We start from the raw sequence: 21,613 nt of genomic DNA, 5'->3' as shown, positions 1-21,613 counted from the left end.
TCCTGGAATGTTCTGTGAACGCAGAGAAGGTAGGATGGGGCCTGATGTTACTTTTGTATCATCCGCAGGGCCTAATCAAATGCTGAATGTGCAAGAAACTATGGAGTTTGTGGTCCATTTATGGAGCCAGGGACTTGGTCACTTGGTGTATAGACTGGGATTGAAAGAAATAGAACAGTTGTCTTCTTTAATACACAGTAGCAAAACATCTGAAAGTTGTTTTTATGTGTACACTCTATATGTAGTTCGTAGAAGTATGGTACTTACATAGGTACATTTATATGGAATTATATACGACATGTGGTGATCAGAAACCACAGATACGAAGAAAATTAAGTGATTTGATTTCTTTTAGATATATTTATGCAATTTATGACCGACTACAGGCGTTAAATACATTCGTTCTACGGATGTGTAATCAGACTGCATTTACTGAGATCTAACGGTGAACCTCTGGAATATTCGTGCTCTAGTGGATATGTATTTGCAGATTGCATGAAATCGATGCTAATAATAACAGCAGAATCAGGCAACTTACTTATTGTTATGTTTAAACAACCCCAGACAACCTTTTTCATTATTTGCCCACTCACAGAATAATTATTTGCTTGAGATTATAGTTTTCTGCCATTGTATTGACACAACATGAATAATATATGATACCTTATATTTGTTGACTAGATGGAGAGGGCCATATACTCTGACTTAAATACCGGTGTTTCACTGTGGGGTATTCACTTTCCAGTTGTAAATACAGTGCCCAAGATGAGGTTCCATTCGTCCTCAGCAAGTGTCAATTGTTATAAACCAGACACTTGATAATTTCCATAAAAATTTAATATGGTTCAAATGTTGGCACAGAAATAACATATTTCTCTCTACATTGTCATGAGGCTTCTCAAAAACACTGTTTTCCATTTTGTTTTTTAAGTGGTACCCTCATTTACTTTGCCAGCTCGTGTAGAGTTAAGGACCTTTTTGCAGATCAACCCGTAACCCACAATGTTAAGAGGCAGTGAATGGCCTTAAGCCGGTAAGAAATACATACGTACTGGCCATTTAGGTAAACTTTGTTTTATACAGATTTCTTAATCAAAAGCAAAAAGCACAATAAGCCAAGAAGTTGCATTTATGAGCTATTTAATCAATTCATTGTGTACCACTAGAATAACAGGGAAAAACATAGTAACTGGGATCTCTTTAGTATGGGTTAGGAAAACATCATGGAAAGGGTTTTATATTAATTCTAAAAAAATGTTTAATGGTTCCAGAAGATCTGGGTAAATGAGTACGACAGCCCACTTCAGAACACCAGATGAGCAGCGTGCACAGACGGGCTGATTCATGAGCCCCGAGTGTCATAGCCTTTTCTCCCCTCAAGCTATGCCAGCCAAACCAACGGGCTGGGAAACGCTGAGGGCTGGTGTAGGAAGTGCAAGTGCAAATCTATTTAGATATCTGCAGTCTTTGGAAAATCAGTCCGGGGTCGGGGGGGCGGGGCACTGATTTCTCTGAAGTTAAGAGAATTCTCAAATTAAGCAGGGGTAACTGTACCAAGATTTGAAATAATTTCCCAATGAGGCCACTATTCCTCTGGGTAGAACCTTTGAAATATTATAATCAGATACTACCTTTTAGCAACCAAAGGGAGACACAGGAATCCCTTTTCTGTCAGTCCGTTGTTCAGATAAGAAGGTGGTTAAATGGAAAACATGAGGACATCACAGAGTGAGCTCACATGGGGACCTCCTCAGCGCCCTCTGCATTCCGTCGTATTCAGTGTCACAAATTCCTGAACCAGATACTTTTGAAAAGCCTCAAAACATTTGAATTATTTTCTTCTTCTCCCTTTATGTAACACTTTCTACCAATCGATGTGGTAAATACTAAGAACTTGCGCAAACAGCCAGTACTAATAAGAATGCACTGGGAACGGAAACCTCAGGGTGGCACGAGGTGAGCCAGCTGCCCAAACGTGCATGGAGACTGAAGGAGAAGCAAAATCAGGTGGCCCCACGGGCTTCCGCAGGCTTTCTCTTTTGCATCTTTGTCCTTTTTTTTTTTTTTAACTTTTCCTCTGCTTTTTTTTTTTCTTCCAGACAACACTCTCTGTTATCTTCCCAGCCTACATTTTAAAATAAGATTTTACTCTTCCACACTTTGAAGGATGAAGCTGCCACAGTTTGGTTCGTCAAATGCAATTGCTTTCTCTATTCTTTTATTCTTGCTCTGGTTCTTTTGTTTATTTTCTCTTCTTTTTTTAAAAAAAAAAATCCCATTGAACTGTGTATTATTATCAACCTGAGGGTAGTTTAATGATCCCTAGAACTTTATTTCTCAAAGGATAATCTTTGAACACTCAACATTTTTAGAAGTGTCGCCTAGGAGACCGGTAAGAATGCACCCACCGAGGGCCTTGCTCCACACCTACCGAATCAGAATCTGCATTTTAACAAGAATGCCTGGGTGACTTGGGGGACTCATGACACCTCGAGCCAGGGAGCACTGTCCCAGAAGGAGACTTTGGAAACCTCGGCTGAATCCGTGAGGCAGATTTCTCACCTCCTCTCAGATGTGTGATGTGGCCCCTGCCCTCAGCTCCCGGCGCTCTCCCTCATTTACACCTTTGGCAGGTATGCCCGTGATTCAAGTGGACCTGAACTCTTGGTCTTATTGTAGAAGTCATCTCGGCTGTATCCACGGCATTGGAAATATCTGCCAACCTTTCCACCCATGCCTTTCACCTCCTGTCGTCTTTGAGCCGTAAGGAGAAGATGTAGACCAGCTATAATCCATCAGTCCGTTCCCTGAGCTGCCAGCTGACCACACCACGGCCACACTAATGGGATTAATTGGTCTTGACCGATGAAATTGTAAAAGTGTATACCTCCAAGGGTCATAAACACTGAGCCTTAATTGAAATCAAATGTATATTTTTTAAAAAGCATGTCCAGCATCCTAGACTCCTTTCTGTTTGGGTTTTGTTGACGTTAGTGATGGTACAGAAACCTGATCAGGAAAGGTTTGCTGTTATTACTGCTTTGAACACCAAGTATGCTTCTCAGTATGTTAAGTAGCTGATTAGGGGAGCGAGTAATATTCTACTTGATTATTGGTTACACATATGGAATAAATCCTATTTTAATGGTGTCTAATGAGCCTTTCATTTTCAGAACCTTACACAAAAGCCTCTAATAGAAGGGAAAGTAATATTTCAAAGGTCATCTTAATGCCACTTAATGTCAACAATCTGTAATCAAGCCAATATATATGGACGGTGGTTACAGTCCAGTTGTGATCCTTTAAATATGAAATAATCTCCTAAATTAGCAAAATGGTGTAAGCTAAGGTTCTCTGGGTTTGAGGCAATTTATACTTTTTAAAGTTTGTTACTTGCAAACAGCCTCGGAGCTAGAGATCATTCTCAGAGTGAGGCTTCACAAAATGCAGTATTTCCAAACCCCCCGAGATTTAAAGTTCTGTCACTTCCAGTTTCATGCATCGTTCTTGTGTGTTCTGTAAAGTCGCCGAAATGTGCAAATGGAAAGTTATGGCTCTCCTTCTGTGCTTTTTCTCAGCAGGGGAATGTACTGGGCACTAGAAGTGTGGAGTGTGTTGCTGGTCAGGAGGCCACTGAGGGAGCTTATAGGCGGTACCTCTTTCAGAATCATCTATCTGCCGGGCAGCCGATTACAAAGTCAGGAGTTTTATGGACTCTCTAGTGAGAGATTGGCATTCTGAAACGTTGTGCTATTTGCGGCGTGAATAGAGATGACGCACCCTTACCCCGCCCTCATCGGGAGATGTTCCTTTTCGGGCCAGCGTGGCTACTAGTTCACGTAGCTCTTGCCACAGTTAGAAGTGGGTGAATCCCGCCGGGCACTTTACTTCTGCCAGGAGATTTTTCCAAAGTAAATCAACAGTGGTTGCAATATGAATGGCATTCATGGATATAACATCAGAATCTCCTGGAGGGCTTGTCGACACCCAGTTTGCTGGGTCCTCACCCCCAAGGTTCTATTCTGTACTTCTGGGTGGGGCCGGGGGGCTGTATGTCCGACAGAGGCCCAGGGCACTGGGACACTGCTCGTTCCCGCAGCACCTCTTTGAGGAGCCCTGCTCCAGCTGCATCAGGATGGACGCTGCCCAGCCATACACCTGACCTTGCGTCCATCTTCCCATGAGTGAAGCTTGAGTTTCATTCATCTTGTTCCTCCCAGTGCCTAACACACATAACAGCCATACGCAGAGGGCTTACCCAATACTTGCTGGGGACAAAAAAGAAAAAAGAATGTTGTTTACATGAAATTACTAGTCTATAATCAGATACCTGCGCCCCCCCCCCCCCCGACTCCCTCCCTCATTATCATCCTGTATTTGTCTTCTTTGGCATTCTGTGTTTCCTCCTTCTGCTGCCCCCTTGGATCCTGAGAGTTTGTTTTTCTCGTCTCTTTCGATACAACCAGTGTTTGAACCACAGGCAACCTCGCGCCTGGTGGTCTAGTTCTACTAGCCCTTGGTGCCTGGGTCTACAGCAGGTCGGGGAAGGAGAGGACCTGAGAGGAGCCTGTTGGTCGAGTTTTGTATAAGGCCGGGTTGGTGACAGTGGCACAAAGCAGTTGGGTGACACTTTGGACTTTAGATCTCAGGATGGACCTTGCACGATAGGAACCTTGATGAGAAAGCCTTTGGCTAAACCCAAGGAAATGCTCTTTCTGTGGTTCTTGCTTTCCTGGGTTTAGATGTTTATTTGCAAGGCGAAACTCAATCATTAAAGGTTTGGAAAAGATGAAAAAAAAAAAAACAGTAATACGAAAAAAGGCATCCATTTACCCAGACACCCAAAGCATCCAGTTTGGGAGTATGTTGTAACAGTCTTTTATATTTCTATCTCAATGTTAGTTTATTTTTAATGCATTTGCATTTAGCTGAATTTATAAATCTAGGGGTAAAATTGCCCTAAGGGAAAGGAAATTCTTGTGTTGAATTACAGGGTTATTCCCATAATGAATGATAATGATTCATTACACAATTGTTTGCTTTCAAGTTTCATCCAGACCCCATTAGAAAAATGAATAGCCCCTCCTTCCTCTTCTTGAAGAATTGTTGGTGTGGCGAGTTCAGTCAGGTGTGGTGCTCTCCAGACTGCCCTGAGGTGTTGGGTGCAAGGCCCCCCATGGAGCCCTGTGTCAATTCCTCAGTGTCTGACTTTCCCGGTTTGGGGTTCATGGTTTCAAGTGAATTTCTCCAACAAGAGTGAGTGGGCGGTATATGTGATGAGCCCCTGAGTCCGAGAAATTGCCTTTCTCTTGCCTTTATTTGTACAACCTGGTGGGGTCAAACCCCTTCACTCTTGATCTCTTCCCCTGACAATCCTGTAGGGCCAACGCAAGCACTGCAGATCCTGGAACCTTCCAGACTTTCCTGCTGCAGAGGAGACCTGTGACATCAGCTGGATTTCTGTGATTTTTACAGATAATCTTTTGATTGTCATTTCCAGTCTGGGTGCTCATGTTTTCCTCCCATCTTTGCTCTTTCAGAACGGTCAGGGTGTTCTGAGACGTAGTTCACTTTTCACTCATTTCCATGGGATGCAGCAGGCCTTTCGGTCTTTGATCACTTTTTCTGCTAATGGTAATAATAGTAATTAATTGACTCTAACTGGACATTTTACTGGACATTTCCATGGGCACTGAACAGGAAAGAACATGGAAATGCCAGACTAACATCCAATTAATGTCTCATCAAGTGGATGGTTTGAATTAGTTCGAGGACGTGTGTGGGATCCCTCTAGTCCCTCTGTAGTAGATCTGGGGGTCTTGTCTGGTGCTCACAGAACCTCATTCATCTATTCTAAAGTGGCTGCGCACCCCCATGTTGGTGCCTAGACAATGCAGCCTTCCCTCTGACCAGGATCTGGGAAGACTTGTACGAGGGAGTGGAGGCTGGGACCTCCCCCGGTCTGGGTCTGCACCCTGGAGCTGGCCCTGGCCCAACATCCATCCTACAAAAGAGCCTTGCTGGGAACCAGGCTACAGGCTTGAGGGGTCCGAAACCACAAGCTCATTTCAGACCTAAGTGTGATCTACCAGGAGACTCTTAAGTCAAATCAACTGAGCTCCAGCAGTTTGCTCCAAGTGGCCCTTCAGAGAGTACCTTAAAACCAGAGGTTTGGTCGGCAGAGCCCTCTTAGCCATGAATTGGGGATTGACCGTGAGCCCCTTTCTTCTCAAATTTGGGACCCCCTTGGAAACCTGCAGAAATAAGCCACTTAACCCCTCTCTCCCTCGAGCAGTGTATCATTATATGCCTTTCACTCTGTTGAAAAAGTAGTGGCTTTGTCAGCAATCATCTTCTGTTCAGGCTAAATTTATTTTTTTGTGAAATAGAAATCAGGAAAACACCAAAATTATTTTAAGCAAAATATCAAAATTGAAATAAACCAACATATGTCTGCAAAACATGTATAACTCTCAAACAAAAATAAGTGCAACTTTCATAAATTTCTTAAAATACTCTAGCATGCGAAATCTGGACGACTTAAATAGACGGAGTTATGACATGGTTGGTTATTCCTTCTCCTTGGTCCATCCGTTCCCAAACCTGGCCAGTTCTCGTCCCTTCATGAATGATATACTCTGTCCTCCATCATCTATTGTAATAAGCAGAGAACCGAGGGATTTTATAAAATGTCTTGTAGTAAGGTTGACTAATACTACCAATTTCGAATGGAAACCATCTTGAATTTACCTTCTTTACTTCTGTTCTACCCCCTGCCCCCCACATTCTTCTCTAAGAAGTGAGGTGTTTTGTTTTGTTTTTTTTAATTGTTTTAAACACTGTTTCCATATTCCTAAATTTCCTTTGCAGTGGGAACTCATATGGGATGAAAGTTGTCAAAGTGACATCAGTATTCTGGGGCTTACTATCAAAGAGAGTCACAGGGTAAATGCCCAACTTACATTTATGCCTCATTTACAGGCTTTCTGTAACACATTTTCTTTATTAGATTGTCACTTTCAGGATTGGAATCACTGTGAGCCTCTAATATAGTCGCTGATATTTTACCCACAGAAGACATGTGGTAAATAGTCCCATCGATAAATATTATTGACAAACCAATAAAGCCTTTCTTGAAACCTTCAGCCTCTCATTCTCAATTCCTCTCCTCATGAACGAGGTAACATTTCTTAGAAAGACAAAAATAGGTAAAACTATCACTTCATTTGGAAAACGTTCTCAGCACTACATGAATTATGTTCCAGTTCCTTTTTTAAAAGCACGTTACAAACTTTTATCTCATTAGGTTTGGCATCACTGTGTACGCCAACAGAGTCGCTCTTTGGGGAGTTGAGAAACTCCTTGAGATAGTTCAGAAAGTTTATGGTTGTGACGGCCTCATGGACACATGCCTTTTGCATCCTGGACTCTTGGATCTTCAGAAGCTCACTTTTATTCTTGTACATCACTTTGATTTTTTTTTTTCTTAGTTTATTAGTTGTAAAAAGTTTCTTCCTTCCTGGTTCCTTCCGTTTAGTCCAACTTGGAAATGGAAAAGTGTGTTAATTTTTAATAACTCTTTAAGACACGCATTACTGTATTTTTATTAACTGAGCCAGATGGTTCACAGCAAATTTTCTCTTACATAAGTAATCACAGAAATCAGTTTGGGACCCAGATCTGGTATGGAAAGTGGCATGTATATTAGTGGAAAAATGCAGTTCACATCATTATGTGGGTATTTTTAGAAGTCATATTTGTTACTGTTTGGATTTCATCTTATTTTTTTGTTTTGTCTTTTTTGTTTTAGGCTAAATACACACTAAGGACATTTTTTCCCCTGTCCCCCAGACCCAAACATTCAAGCTCCTTCTCAACAACCAAAACTCGTTTTCTATTTTTGCAGTTTGAAGGTTGCAAGAAGGCCTTTTCCAGGCTTGAGAATCTCAAGATTCACTTGCGGAGCCACACAGGTGAAAAGCCGTACCTGTGCCAGCATCCGGGCTGTCAGAAGGCATTCAGTAACTCCAGCGACCGCGCCAAGCACCAGAGGACACATCTGGACACTGTAAGAAGGGCAGGAGCTTTCCAACTTCCAGCCCCAAGCCCTGGGGTGAGGGAGTGCCCGTTTGATAGTGGGCTGGTGAAGGGGTTTGCTTTATGGTCTGCAGGTTATAGGGACAATGCCAAGGGCAGCAGTGGAAGCTTGGTGAAGGTCCAGAAGGGGCCCTGTTTGGCTCTTTCCTCATTTTTCTGTCGTGACAAGTTATCTGAAATATTACAACTGCCCGAGACAGAGGGGTTCCTTGATTGCCTCTGTACAAAGCAGAGTGGGTCACGGGCTGTCACATAGTAGATTGTAGGACAGAGAATGACTACCAGGGACTGGGCATTAAAAAATAAGTATTTAAATAGCAAGGTATGCGAAAATAAATAATATATATACTATTGCTAGAAATAGGAAGTGGTTTTTCTTCCCTGCCCCCCACCTTTCCCTGGTTCTTTTTTTTTTTTTTGACATAAGAACTTTGGGGCTGGCATGGTTACCGAGTGTGAATCTAGCCTTTTGCTTTAGAAACCACCTGGCATTTTCATCTGAAAGGAACCAGCAGATCTTTCCCTGGGGTTCAGTTTCATTATGCCTTCCCCACCGCCCCCTCCGCCCGCCGCCGCCGCCGTGTGTTAATAGCCACACATCCACTGGCATAACCCCTATAAGAACAGGGGGTTTTCATCATTACACCTTAACTCTCTTAGTGTGGTCACATTTTGCTCCTTTCCTAAGACTTTTCTGTTTTCTGTTATGTTGATTGTCCTCCTTTGCATTTCTTGAGTTTTGATGCCATTTTCCTTCCACGAGGCCAGGTAGTCGGTGTGCTATTATTCTCCACTTAACAAAGCCATCAGGATAAATGTATTATACACATCACAGATCTCTTATCCCCCATTCTTGCAAATAATATATTCATGACAGTACTTTTTCAGTGTTAACATTCCGATGTCTATTATTAAACTACACCAGAATTTGAATTTTGAAAAGATACTGTTATTTCTACACACCTTCTCATACATATTTAAGATTCTTCTGATGTTATAGTTGACATATTTATTAAATTTTATATTAGTCTCTATTAGTCATATTGATAGAAGTCATTTTAGCTATATGTCACATAACCTTTCTAAACAGAATTATCTCCTAATATACATAAACATGATGGTTTGCCTAGTAAATAGCTAAAATATAATTAGAGCAATATGGGCAGAGGATAGCCCCTTTCTGCTCTAGCTGAACTGAATTCAGTGATTTTAGGACCAACAGAATAGAATATGAAATGAATAAATTTGTTGAATAGCAGGATTTTTTAAAAGGTAGAAATAGGAAAAAAGAATAAATTATGTTAAAATGCCCTATTTTGTATGTCTAAAATGGTCTTGGTAGAATCTAATAAATTTTCCAGTTTGTCATTAAACTTTATCATGGAAGAATGAACATTCACGAGACAAGATTGTCTTGAGAAATTGCCTCTACTCTAGCTAGTTATCTGTAGTTTGAAAGAACTATTGTGAGCCTAAGTGTTATGGCTCTACAATACCCTTCTTTACTTGGAGCTAATTTTAGCTAATCAGACTACGAGCATTTTCTAAAATCATTTTGGAATTTTTTTTTAAAAAAATCACTTTTTAAAACTTTTGAGGAAAGCTACCACAGATAATAATTTCATGATTCAGTTCAATGCAGTAGCTTTTCAGACCCAGCTACTTTTATTTTTTTTTAAGCACCACTCTATTAAATCCTTTAAAACCATCGTTCTTCCTTTAAGATGCAAACCTGCCCTCCTGTTTAAATTTTTATTGCATTAAATGAATTGGTAAGCTCTTTTAAAATCATGTAAAAATTAAACATTTGTTTTAAAAAGCAAACTGTAGCTGCTTGAAGAATGTGTTATTTAAATTCAGGCCCCCGTTTCCTTTCATTAAGCACTCCTTATGCTAATGCTGTCAGAATTTTGGATAAAGTATCTTTCTTCAACTCAATGGATTCTTTACTTATAGGAAAATGATTTTCCCGCAAGGATTACCGAGTTCCTAATTCTAACCCTGAAAAGTTTTATTGACTGATTTCTCTATTAGCATCTTAATATCTAAACAGGGGGAATGATTTTACAGTACACATGGAAAATACAGTTTGATAAAGTGTAGCATGCCATTTAAAGTTTCAGTAATCTGAAGTAAAAAGACCAGTACCCCAGTAGCACTTGGACCAGCTCCTGACATTGCTATTTTGGCATACTGATCCCAGGGGCCTGACAGCAGGGGAGAGAGGGAAGCCAGCTGGGAGGAAGGGTGAGTATTCAAGCCTTCTGGGAGAGGCATCTCAAAATCAAATACAAAATCACATTACTCAGTTCTTGTCTTTCCAACCCAAATAGTAGCAACCATAGTAATAATAATGGTATTGATTTATATAACATGTTAATATTCCTGAAGGTTTTTTTACGTGCCACATCTCCTCGAGGGCTCAGAATGGGAGTTTATGTGGTCACAGCATGACTGCTGATAAAGATATTATCGAGTTGCCCCCCTAAAGCCAGGGCAGGATAGGGAAGACCAGTGCAAGAAAGCCCATGAACCCAGGGAAGAGTCCCGGGTGGAAGAAAACCTTTGTTTACCCAGTGGAAACTCAGGGGCGAGGGGCTTCCACCCATACTGGCCGACCATTTGCAAAAACTGAGTTACTGAGAGCCTGGTTCATCCACCGTTTGTGGTCAGATTTCTTACGTGTAACGCAGTGCCCAGCACCCCACAAAACCGTGAGACCTTTCGGGTGATTCAGTCAGTCAGTCAGTCAAGGAACAGACACATCACCCTTAGCATTCGTATTGGGTGTGTCAAACTGAATTATGTATTCATGACTTCACCTTGTGGTTGAAATCAGAAATGGTAAAAACAAAAAAGTGAATCATAAATAAGGCTTTCAGCAGGGCAAATAATGCAGTCCACGTATATGTTGGCCCACAAAATGACAAGCTTGCACATGAAAACAGGAAAAAAAAATAAAGAGAAAGAAACGTGAAATTTTTTTCAGGTTTTTTATTTTGTTTTAATCTGATGAGTTTTTCGTCTGTTCTTGTTTTTGTTTGCTCTGTTAACGGAACGGCAGGTTCCTGGGGCAGGGGTCCTGTTCTGGAGGCCGGGTTTCGCTTCTCCTTACATTTCAAATCACGGAGGCACAGCTCTAATTACTCTCATCTGCTGAGGTCCAAAGTAGAAGAATGACTGGAGGCTGCGACTTAAAAACACAGTTTATCTTGTGATTTTTTTATTGTAGTTCTTAGATTAAACAGAAAGTTTTATTTATTTCATAGCTTAAAAGCCATACTCTCAAACCCTTGCTCTGCATTTTGTTATTACTGTAGGAACAGGTGCTCCAGTTTAAATTGATGGGGAGTGCTCCCATTCATTCATTCCTAATTATCATAGACCAATCACCAGGGACGCATAAATTAAAAAGATTCTAGACTCAGCCTGAGGCTCCACACCTCACATCTGTCAGGAGCATGGGGAAATTGAAGTAGCCCAAACTGATGTTTTCCGTGCCCCCAGCCAAGGGCTTAGACATATAACCCAGGCTGAGTATCAGGACTCCTCTAAACCTGTAACCCCTCTAATATTATTAACGTTCCTCTGGCTGAGTTTTCATGTGCCTGGTGTTTGAAAAACCTACTGTCTCTCACTCACTTTCCACTAATATTCCCTTTTAAATCTCTCCTTCTCTCTTTCTGAATCAGGTTTCCTCTGAAACATTCCCAGTCTTTTCTGGACTTTTCTGCAGCTTCTTTATACCTGAACTCTTAAAGAATGTGTGTTGCCTAGTTTCTGACAGTGCCAAAGATTGTTTTCAGGGGAACATAACTGTAAGTATGACTAGAGATGCTTACTAATAATTTCCACATCCAAAAATGCTACAAGAGTTTTGTGGGGAGAGTGCACCCTTAAAGATGTCTCCTTGTTTCTTCAAAGTTTGCCCTCCTCTTGGCCTTGATGCATACTTACTGGGCTTTCTAATTAAAATGCCCAAGTGTTAAACAGCATTTCACCTCAGTCAGTTGGTAACAGTTCATGCTCTGAAGTCCGTAGTCTGAGTAAATCTTCCCCAGTTACCTTTATGATTTAACTACAATTGGTTTCTCTTTTTCTTTCTTATTTAGAAACCTTATGCTTGTCAAATTCCAGGATGCACCAAACGCTACACAGACCCGAGTTCCCTACGAAAGCATGTGAAGGCACATTCTTCCAAAGATCAACAAGCAAGGAAAAAGGTAATTTTAAAAGAATTTATCCAGCCAGGAAAAACATATTTAAGTTACTCTTGCAGTATTGGGACCTTGTGCGGGGCATTGGAATTCTTCTACTTCTCAAGTTGTTACCTGCATTAGACGCTTTGAGGAGAGAGGCACCTCCCGCGAAGTAATAGCAATGCAGTGGTTTGCGTAGCTGCTATAACCAGGTATGAATTCCTGGGGAGGACTTGTATAATAAGAATCAGAGAAAATTAGCGAAAGTCACCTAAGCCGGAGAGTGGCACAAGGCTTTTATGGAAGTGACGTCCACATAGCTAAAGAAAATTGAATTGGGAAAAACAGCACAACAAAAACCCTTTCCGGAGATAAGTGCTTTTTCATAAAATATCAATTGGCTAAAACCATTTTAGTTCTGATGGAGAAGGTAGGTGTATCTCTAGGATGAGTATAGAGCATCCCTCCATTTAAGCTTAGAAAAAAAAAAAAAACACATTTCTTAATAGGTACTGTGTATGGAAATTTGAGAAAGGAATTGAACCTAAGATTACTTGGACATCACTGAGGAATTAATGCATCTTTCAAAGTACATAGAATGCATAGTGTCTTGGATTTGGAAGAAATGGTAAAGATCAACCAGCCAACCCACCTGACTCTCTCTCTCTTGACCTCCTAAAATCTCCAGCGGGTGGTTGGCCACGTTGTGCCTCCCCACCTTGAGAGCTGAGGAGCTTATTACCTTTCAAGGCATTTCCCAATAACTGAGTTTGTAAGTTTTTGGACCAGCAAGTACCTTCTGACCATGGAAGAAAAACACAAACACACTGAGCTGACCTTAGCTTTTTGAGTGTTCCCTTTGTGTCGAGATGGTACCGATTCACGTAAGGGCCCTTCGTAACAAAAGTAAGGGAAATTTAAGATTCAACTATGTCAAGTGATTTAAGCCCATGTTGTGATTGAACCCCATGGCCATGGTTTTCAGGTCACCAGCACTTCTACTGAACTAGAATCGTGCATTCTTTCATGGTTTATGGGGATTTAACACTTTTATGTTGGGAAATGCTGTGTAGTCTTTTTTTTTTTTTTTTTACTTGAGCTTTTTCTTCCTTGAGAGGTGTTAGCACAATGCCAGTTGAGGGCTCATATATGGAAAGAATTTGACCTCTTCCCTGTGAATGAGAAAAATGCCTAGTCGGAAGGATTTGATGGATAATCTTAATTGCATACAAACCCACTCTTGTAAGTCAACTGTTAAAATCATTTTTTCCTCTATAAATACAGTTAAGTCTCTTTTATTGGAATACAGTAAACTGATACCAGATGATCATTATCAACAGATGATAACAGATGATCAGTCAACATGGACTAAATATATTCCTATATTGAAGAAGAGCAAAGGAACTAAGTGAATTAATAATATAAATAAAATTTTAAGAAGGATACTTAATCTTTTTAAAATAACACCAGGGTTGCATCCTGTTCGCTATGTCGGCAGGACCACCACCTAATGGCTTTTGTCCGTATCTGTGTGTGTATCTTATGAACTTGATGTGATAAGTTATCTTTGTTAAAAAACAAAAACAACACAAAACAGAATCAAAACTCTTGAGGGTTTTTTCTCCTAAATCTGACCATTCATCCCCTAAGTTGTCTGAAATGTATGAAGTTTTACCATGATAGCAAATCCATTATCAGATTGGAGAGCACCTTCACTGAGAAGAACACCTGCCTTGGACAGGAGAGAATGCAGGTCCCACATGCCGGCAAATAAACAACAGTTTGATATTCCACATAAGAAGGTAACCTGGGGGGCGCCTAGGTGGCTCAGTCCATTAAGCGTCTGCCTTCGGTTCAGGTCATGACCCCAGGGTTGTGGGATCGAGCCCCACATCGGGCTCCCTGCTCAGCGGGAGGCCTGCTTCTCCCTCTCCTCCCCGCTCATGCTGTCTGTCGCGATCTCTGTCTCTCTCAAATAAATAAATAAAAATCTTTAAAAAGAAAAAAAAAAGGTAACCTGGGTTGACAATAAGTATGGAAACAATGAGATATTTTCAGGAATTATTAGTTAATTGGTTTCCATTGTTCAAACGCGGTGTGTCTCAGCCTCTATATAAAGGAGGAATAGTTTTGATTGTGTGAAAGATTCTTGAAGCACTAATTAAAAAAAAGAAAATCAGACCCCGAGACTACAAAATAGAAATTTAAAGACAATTTGCAGACAGTCTTCAACAGTCTAGGTAACAAGGATATACTTTCCAGGAGCAGTATTATAACCTAATATCAAATATTGCAGTATTCTCTTAATTTTGTCTTCCAGAAAATGAGGTACTGTGTCTGCAGTGATTTTGCTTTTGATGTGCACCCTGTTTCTTACAAATGGGTGAGCTGGATGTGGCTGCCTTTTATCGCCCATACCTTAGGGACAAGTTTACCAGGTTTGCTCTCCAAATTTTAACCGGTCTTTTAAATCTGAAGATTTTAAAAATCTGTTATGAATCAGGGGTAAATTAATCTGTGGAAATTAAAACAATGAAAGTTGGTCCATCCAATAAAAAGAAGAAATGCCACTCCCCAGAGAAGCTGTGCGAATAAACCTAAAATCAGGAAATCCACATTTTCAGACCTTGTGCTGGTGTACTGGCATGTAATATTTACATGGTACAATGTTGTTACTAGACCTTGGAGAGATTCTAATTGCTAACTCACATCAGTGCTTGGTATTTGAAATATTTCCTGGCAGCAATAATAAAAAAAAAAAGAAGAAGAAGAAGTAAGAAACAATAAACCTTTTAAGGCAGAATTAAGATTATTTACGACTTTAATTAAAAATTGAAAACTGGCATCATTTCAAAAAAGCCTTTACAAAAATGTGAATTCATCAAAAATAACCATAAAAATTCCAAGGTGATAAAGGCACAGTGGAGTAATGGTCCCAGCCCTAGGGAATTGTTTTGTTGAAAAGAATAAAACCCTTTTCTGTCACACCCTGTTAGTCATGGACTCGTTTAATATACCCTGCCTGCCTGCTTTCCTCTAATCCTCTTTTTAACCTCCCCCTAGACACTAAATGACATTATTTTGGTCTTAACGTTGCCAGCTTTATGAGGCCCCACTCTGAAATCTGGGCTAGTGACAAGGCACCCTCAGCCGTAAGACAGATGTTTATCAGGAGAAGCAGAGTCCTTATGAGTGATGCCCTGGCCGTGGGCAGATGGTCCTTCCCCACACCTGTTGGATCCTACCGAAAAACCAAAGACCTGAAAGCTTAGCTAAATATTATTCAAGCTATGGAAAGAAAGAAAGAAGAAGAAGGGGGGAAAAGCTCTTTTGCAAAGGAATTGGGGTAATTTGGCTCATTGCATGCAGAAAGTAACTTTTCTCTTTGCCTAATGTGTGCACACCCACACATTCGATCAGCTGATGTACAGTCTTCTTCCACTGAATGTGCCTTACAGATCTTGAGTCCGTTGAAGAGAGGGCTACACGGATAAGTGAGTCGCGAGATACTCAAGTCACCAGCTATGGTCTTGGGCAAGAAGAGAACTTAGCCTGCAGAGCAAAAGGCAGACTCTGTCCTTCAGTTCTGCCTGATAATGAGTGGCGAAATAAGAGAAAGCTAAGGCAGTAAGCCACTTGAAATTTCCCTCAAGGCTGTGAGCTTTATCAGAAGTTTTCATTTGCACCGTGGAAATGCCCATAAGTGGTGATGGTGGTGGTGGTGGTGGTGGTGGTGGGGTTCCCTTCAACTCTGGCTTGTTATCGAAATGGACTTTTCTTTGAAAGCGAATGCAAAAGAATGCCGGGCCATAAGTTAGAGATGGCACGCATCTTTCGTCCATTTCACAGCTCCCCGAAGGTGCCAGACTCTGGCTGTGATTTGTGAAATGGTTAGTTAACTATCACCTCTGACCCTCCCTGGTTGATGGGTCACAGCCTCAAGCAGGCTGTGATAAGCCCAGCACAGCATTCGGAACCTGCATGAATGCAACAAGCACTTCTCTTTCCTGCTTAGGGGGCAGCTCTGGGTCGCTGTCTGGCTAAGACGAGCAACTTATGCAGTGCACCTCTTCCAGTAGAACTAGGGGTTTGTGGACTCTGTTCAGAGCCACCACCACCCCATCTTGCCTCAGAGCTGTAAACAATTTCATTAAGTACCGCAGAGCTCACCTTGCTTTTTGCCCTTGTTAGAATCTTCAAAGAAGATTCTTGTTCCCCTACATGGACGCAGCGATTCGAGGAGCTGCTGAGGCTCTCCCTTTCTCCCGGTTGTTTTCTGGTGTCATCTGCACAACAGAGGCCTGCACAGGAGGCCACACAATCAGAGGTCTTCCCAGATGGTGACTTTCCTTTTTCTCTTTCTTTCTTCCTCTCAGTCTCTCTCCCCACCCCCTTCTCTCACTCGGACTCTTAATGGAATGTCAGTCATGGGCACAGATCGTGGACATATGATTTCAAGATGAACTAGCCGCCCCCTTCCTCTCACATGCCATAAATCACACTGGAAATCCTGTTGGAGGAGTGATGCTTCTATGATGTTGAAAGGGCACTAAAATGGTTTTTGTTTTTGTTTTTGTTTTTTTTTTGTAAGTGAGTCATTCACTAACTTCTATCCTTTAATGACCATTGGTGGCAAATTTCTTCTCTCTCTCTCTCCTCAAAACGATGGTGGGCCATACTGTCCTGCCCCAATGTCCTGATGCCTCAGTTGAGGGTAACTGATTTTGAGAAAGCAGTTTAGGGAAGTGACTCCAGCTCTGCTTTGGAGAGCAATGTTACCACCACACAGTCCTGGAGCTGTTAGGAAGGACTTGAGAATCTCTAGATTGGGTGTGGGAAGTGGAGGGGTGGGGTCACTTGCCTATAAAGTAAGCAGTTAGTGAGGAAAAGCTTCTCTTTTTTCTGGAGAGAGCAGAAAATCTGTCTTCAGCCTTGTGAATACAGAAAAATACATACGAGCTAGCGTCTGTAGGCCTAGAGGCCCAGGGTCTTTTTGTAAGTCTTAGAGCAGTGTTGCCCAAAGTGTATTCTTTGGAACACATCCCACAGGATGTTATGAGATACTCCTTTTAAGAAGTTTGTTGTTGTCATATATGTTTGGGAAATGCAGAGCTAAATAATATTCAAGGTTTTCTTCTTGCAAGAATTCTCAGAGCCGGAGACATATGAAATCATCTTTTTCCTCTTGAGCATCTCAACAAACTACTCTTCTAGTAAATTCCTTGAGAAATAATCTCACATAATTTCATTTATTTCATCTAACAAATATTTATTTAAGCACCCATGGGGTGCCAGGCACTGGGCTAGACGCAGTCGTGCAAGTGGGTATAAGACAGATGCATATTTTCTGTCTCCATAGAGCCATGTTGTCTTGATGAAACCCGACAGCAATAAAGAGGTCAACAGAAAGTAAGTAGCGTATATGCAGGCAAGGAAGCAGCGCGGGGGTTGATACTGAGGGGGGTGCTCCCGGAGCACATCTGAATAACCACTCTGCAAATGAGAAAAATGCATCAGCGCACAGTTTTAAAAAAGCACCGGGTACATCAAAATACTGTAGTGGGGGGCACCTGGTTGGCTCAGTCTGTAGAGCAGGAGACTCTTGATCTCGGGTCATGAGTTTAAGCCCACGTTGGGCATGGGGACTACTTAAAAAAAAAAACAAAAAAACACTGCGCCTTCCTGTTTGAACTTGTTTTAGAAGAAGGTAGCACAGTAAGGGTATAGCAGCGGATGTCTGGATCATGTTAGCTTGCTCTCCTTGCATGGTTTGTCAGTGTGTCCTCCATCACAGTGGCATAGAAGGACTGGGTGCTAGACAGTGAAACGCATAGCTTTTATCTCCCACCCAAGAAAATGACTCCCGACGGTCAGCATTTGCGATTCACTGAGCCATCAGCACAGGGCAGGCCCTGCAGCAGCTCTGAGTTCAGGAATATGGCCTGAACTTGCCCTCCTGAAGATGACATTCCAGTAACACACACGGACTCACATGCTTTCGGTATGATTGGAGAAATGCTGTGATCAAGTCTCACACAGAGAAGGCTTCTGGAACATGGCATCTGAGAGTTCCTTTGCAAATGACAGACATTCTTAAGGAGTGAAGTCTTGGGTTCTGTCATTTGAAAGCAAAGAGGAGATCCGTGGGTTTTTGTATCGTCCTCGATGACTTTACAATACCTTGTCATACGTGGCAAAGTAGTTTTACTTCTATTCTCCCTGAAAATTCTGATTGAGGGCAAAAAACGGGGTTGTTTGGCAGAACTCTGGCCAGCCATATAAGGCATGAGGACCCTCTGGCAGGTGCTTTAATAAGCAGTTCGGGCTGTATGGTGCCTAGCACGGCTAGCCTGGGGGAACAGTGCCTAGGTAATTGCTTTTTTGATTGATTGACAGAAGGCTTCTAAGCTTCTCATTCCCTTTCTCTTATTAGATTTTGTGAATTCTTGATGAAAATGGTTTTGGAATAAAAGCATTTAGCTCCGACTCTCTGCTGCCTGAATACATGTGCTGAAATATCATGACACAGCTAAACACAGATCTTCCCGGGCTCCGGGCTTCATCTCTGTCCTTAAAGTCCCCGCGTCTCTCAAGCAGCCACCGCTCCCTCTGCTAGTTCTCTTGGTCTTCCCTTTGAACCTTGCCTTTGATATCCATGGGAGATATTTTCCCGTTTTGTTTGTATCTTGGCTCTCTGAGCAGCGAAGATTTATTTTCAGGGTGACTTCACGCCAGGGCCTGGATAAGCCTAACGTAAAACTTTTTCCTGGTGGACCCTGGGCAGGTGGTCGTGTCTTAGAGCCCTGTTTGGATTGGATGTCCAAAGCTACAGCCTCTTTTAAGCAGTGCCATGAATTGTTTTATGACTTAGCTTAGGTTACATGCCCTAGTTTTTTTTCCATTTCCCATCTTCACAGCTAGCTCGAAAGGCAAATACAGGTCCTCCGAGGTGAAGGGGGACCTATTTCAGCAGAAGGCATTGTTCTATCACATACCTGCAATCCAGGGCAGTATGCGAATGACAATGGGATGACAGTGTCTTTGCAAATACTTTCCTTCCCCGAGAACTGAATAGTCTTGTGGGTGGCGTCATGGTTCCATGATTACGGTAGCCAGTCTTTCTGGGTCGTGTGGATGCTTGGATGATGGTGCCAAAAGATCCAAACAAGAGCAAGGAAGCTGAGACCCAAACCAGAGGGAATTAAAAAGAAACTTGAACCTGTGTTATTTGGCTCTATTCAGGGGTTATTAACCTGGGCTCCACGGACCATAAAGGGGTGGGGTGGGGCTCCACAGCTGGATGGATTTCAGAAAACTCACGAAATCCCAGAAATTATATGCAAAATGTATTTTCTAGGTAGAGGCTCTAGAGATTTCACTGACTCTCCAAAATTAAGAGCCTCTGATGACAAACAAAACTCAAATTAAACAACCCCACAACAGGACATAAGGAAACCCTGGGAAGTGCTGTACGTATCTGTTACGCTGACTGTGGTAATCGTATTGTGGCTGTGTGCGTATGTCCAAACCAAACTGTATACGTTAAATACATGCAGGTCTTTGTATATCAAGTACAACTCAATATAAAAGAAACAAAGTTTAAGAAAGAAAGCAAGAAAGACTATCTGAGCTAAAAGAAATGTAGGACCCCTATTGACTGTTTCACCTGGCTTTCATTGTAATACCCAAAAAGACTCTGCCCAACTAAGAAGAATCTATGCTTCACATGCCCTGGAAGATTGCCTCCTTTTTACCTGACATTTACCATGTATCTGATGGTCTGCTAAGTGCTTGGGTGTAAAAAAAAAAAAAAAAAAAAAAGGTAAGATACACTCCTCTCCCTTGAGGCATTCAGAGATGTCAAAGCTGGATTTTGACAAGGGGTGGGCTGATTGCGCAGATGGCAAATGGAAATGTGGGGTAGGAATAGACTGGAAGCATGTGCACCAGTTAGGAGGATGTGCACTTGGACAAGATGTAACAGAGTCCTAGACGAGGGTGAGCGGGCAGTTGGGATGAAAGTGAGTGAACAGGAAGTAATGGTGGACTGAATGCCAGGGGTGAGTGGAAGCGAAGAGTCAAGATGGTGCCAGAGTTCCTAGCTTCGGGATTAGGTGAACAGTCCCTGCCGGGGGTGGGGGGGTGGGGGGGAGAAGCATCTTCTTCCTAAGGCAAACCTCAGTCCTTCTCTTAAGGCCTATCAATTAATTGAATCAGGCCCACTCAGATTATCAAGGATAATCTCCTTTCCTTAAAAATCAGCTGACTGTAGACACTAATCACATCTAAAAAATACCTTCACAGCAATACCTAGATCAGTGTCTTATTGTGTAACTGGGGACGAAAGCCTAGCCAAGGAGACACAGGAAAATAACCATCACACCCAAAAACTAGAGTCCTTTGTGTTAAGATTCAACTGAGGTTACTTTATTCGAAGGTGACATTAACCACATGAAAACGGGGTATGGTGCACCTAAAAGTGTGATTCATATTAGTGCAAATTGATGGCTCACTAGGAAAACAGAAGGAAGTTAATTGTTGGATATACCTGGTCCTACCCCTCTGTATTTAAGCCTTTGTTCAAAGCAAATATGTTCATGCCAACTAATTTACAGACACTGCTAAGAGAGTAAAAGGGGATTATACTTCATGCAAATAAGCAGATACTTTGTACAAACGTTTTGCATTATATATCAGAGAGTTTACAGGATCATATAAGTTTCTTATAATATGTTGACTTTTAAATCAGTCATTATTGTCCTAATTTTATATCATACAATGTTAATACAGTGTGTTTAAGTCATACTAAGTGAAATAATGATCGAAAAACACTTAACGTGCTGCCTGCCACATTATACATGCCCAATAAAGGTTAGATATTACTACAAGAATTATATCATGTTGTCTATTAAGAGTTTGTAAGAGGGGTGCCTGGGTGGCTCAGTTGGTTAAGCGGCTGACTCTTGATTTTGGCACAGGCCCTGATCTCGGGAATCTGGCTCTGCACTCGGCAGGGAGTCTGCTTGAGAATTCTCTCTCCCCACACTCTCTCTCTTTTTCTCTCTCTCTCCCCTCCCACCCCCCCAAAAAATAAGTCTTAAAAAAAAAAGTTTCTAAGAGAGAAGACAGGTGATTGTTGAAATTTTAGTCCATTTTCTCTATTCCAGACTCCTCCATTAATTTATTTTTCCCTCAAAGAGATTTTAGCTATTTAAAAATGATACCTAGAAACTGAGGTCATGACATAATTGTAAGTTGTTTATATTATCCACCTTGCTTTTTCCTCACACAAGAAACACATTTGTAACAGAAATCAG

The 21,613-nt window shown here is 41.6% G+C and overlaps 1 protein-coding gene across 7 annotated transcripts in view; it reads left to right on the top strand.

Moving 5' to 3' along the window:
• Positions 1–21,613, top strand: part of GLIS3 (GLIS family zinc finger 3) — a 454,886-nt gene that overhangs the window by 344,551 nt on the left and 88,722 nt on the right. For all 7 annotated transcript variants that reach the window (XR_003523798.2, XM_027616355.2, XM_027616357.2 and 4 more), the window contains 2 exons: positions 7,907–8,068; positions 12,210–12,320. Coding sequence is in view for 6 of the 7 variants with exons in the window: in XM_027616355.2 (XP_027472156.1) it covers positions 7,907–8,068; positions 12,210–12,320 (273 nt within the window). In the remaining variant the exon portion in view is untranslated. The remainder of the gene's footprint in view (positions 1–7,906; positions 8,069–12,209; positions 12,321–21,613) is intronic.

The sequence above is a fragment of the Zalophus californianus genome, chromosome 13, assembly GCF_009762305.2.
Source record: "Zalophus californianus isolate mZalCal1 chromosome 13, mZalCal1.pri.v2, whole genome shotgun sequence".
Lineage (NCBI taxonomy): Eukaryota > Metazoa > Chordata > Mammalia > Carnivora > Otariidae > Zalophus > Zalophus californianus.
The sequence above is the reverse complement of the archived record's forward strand: the minus strand, read 5'-3'. Positions and strand labels throughout refer to the sequence as shown.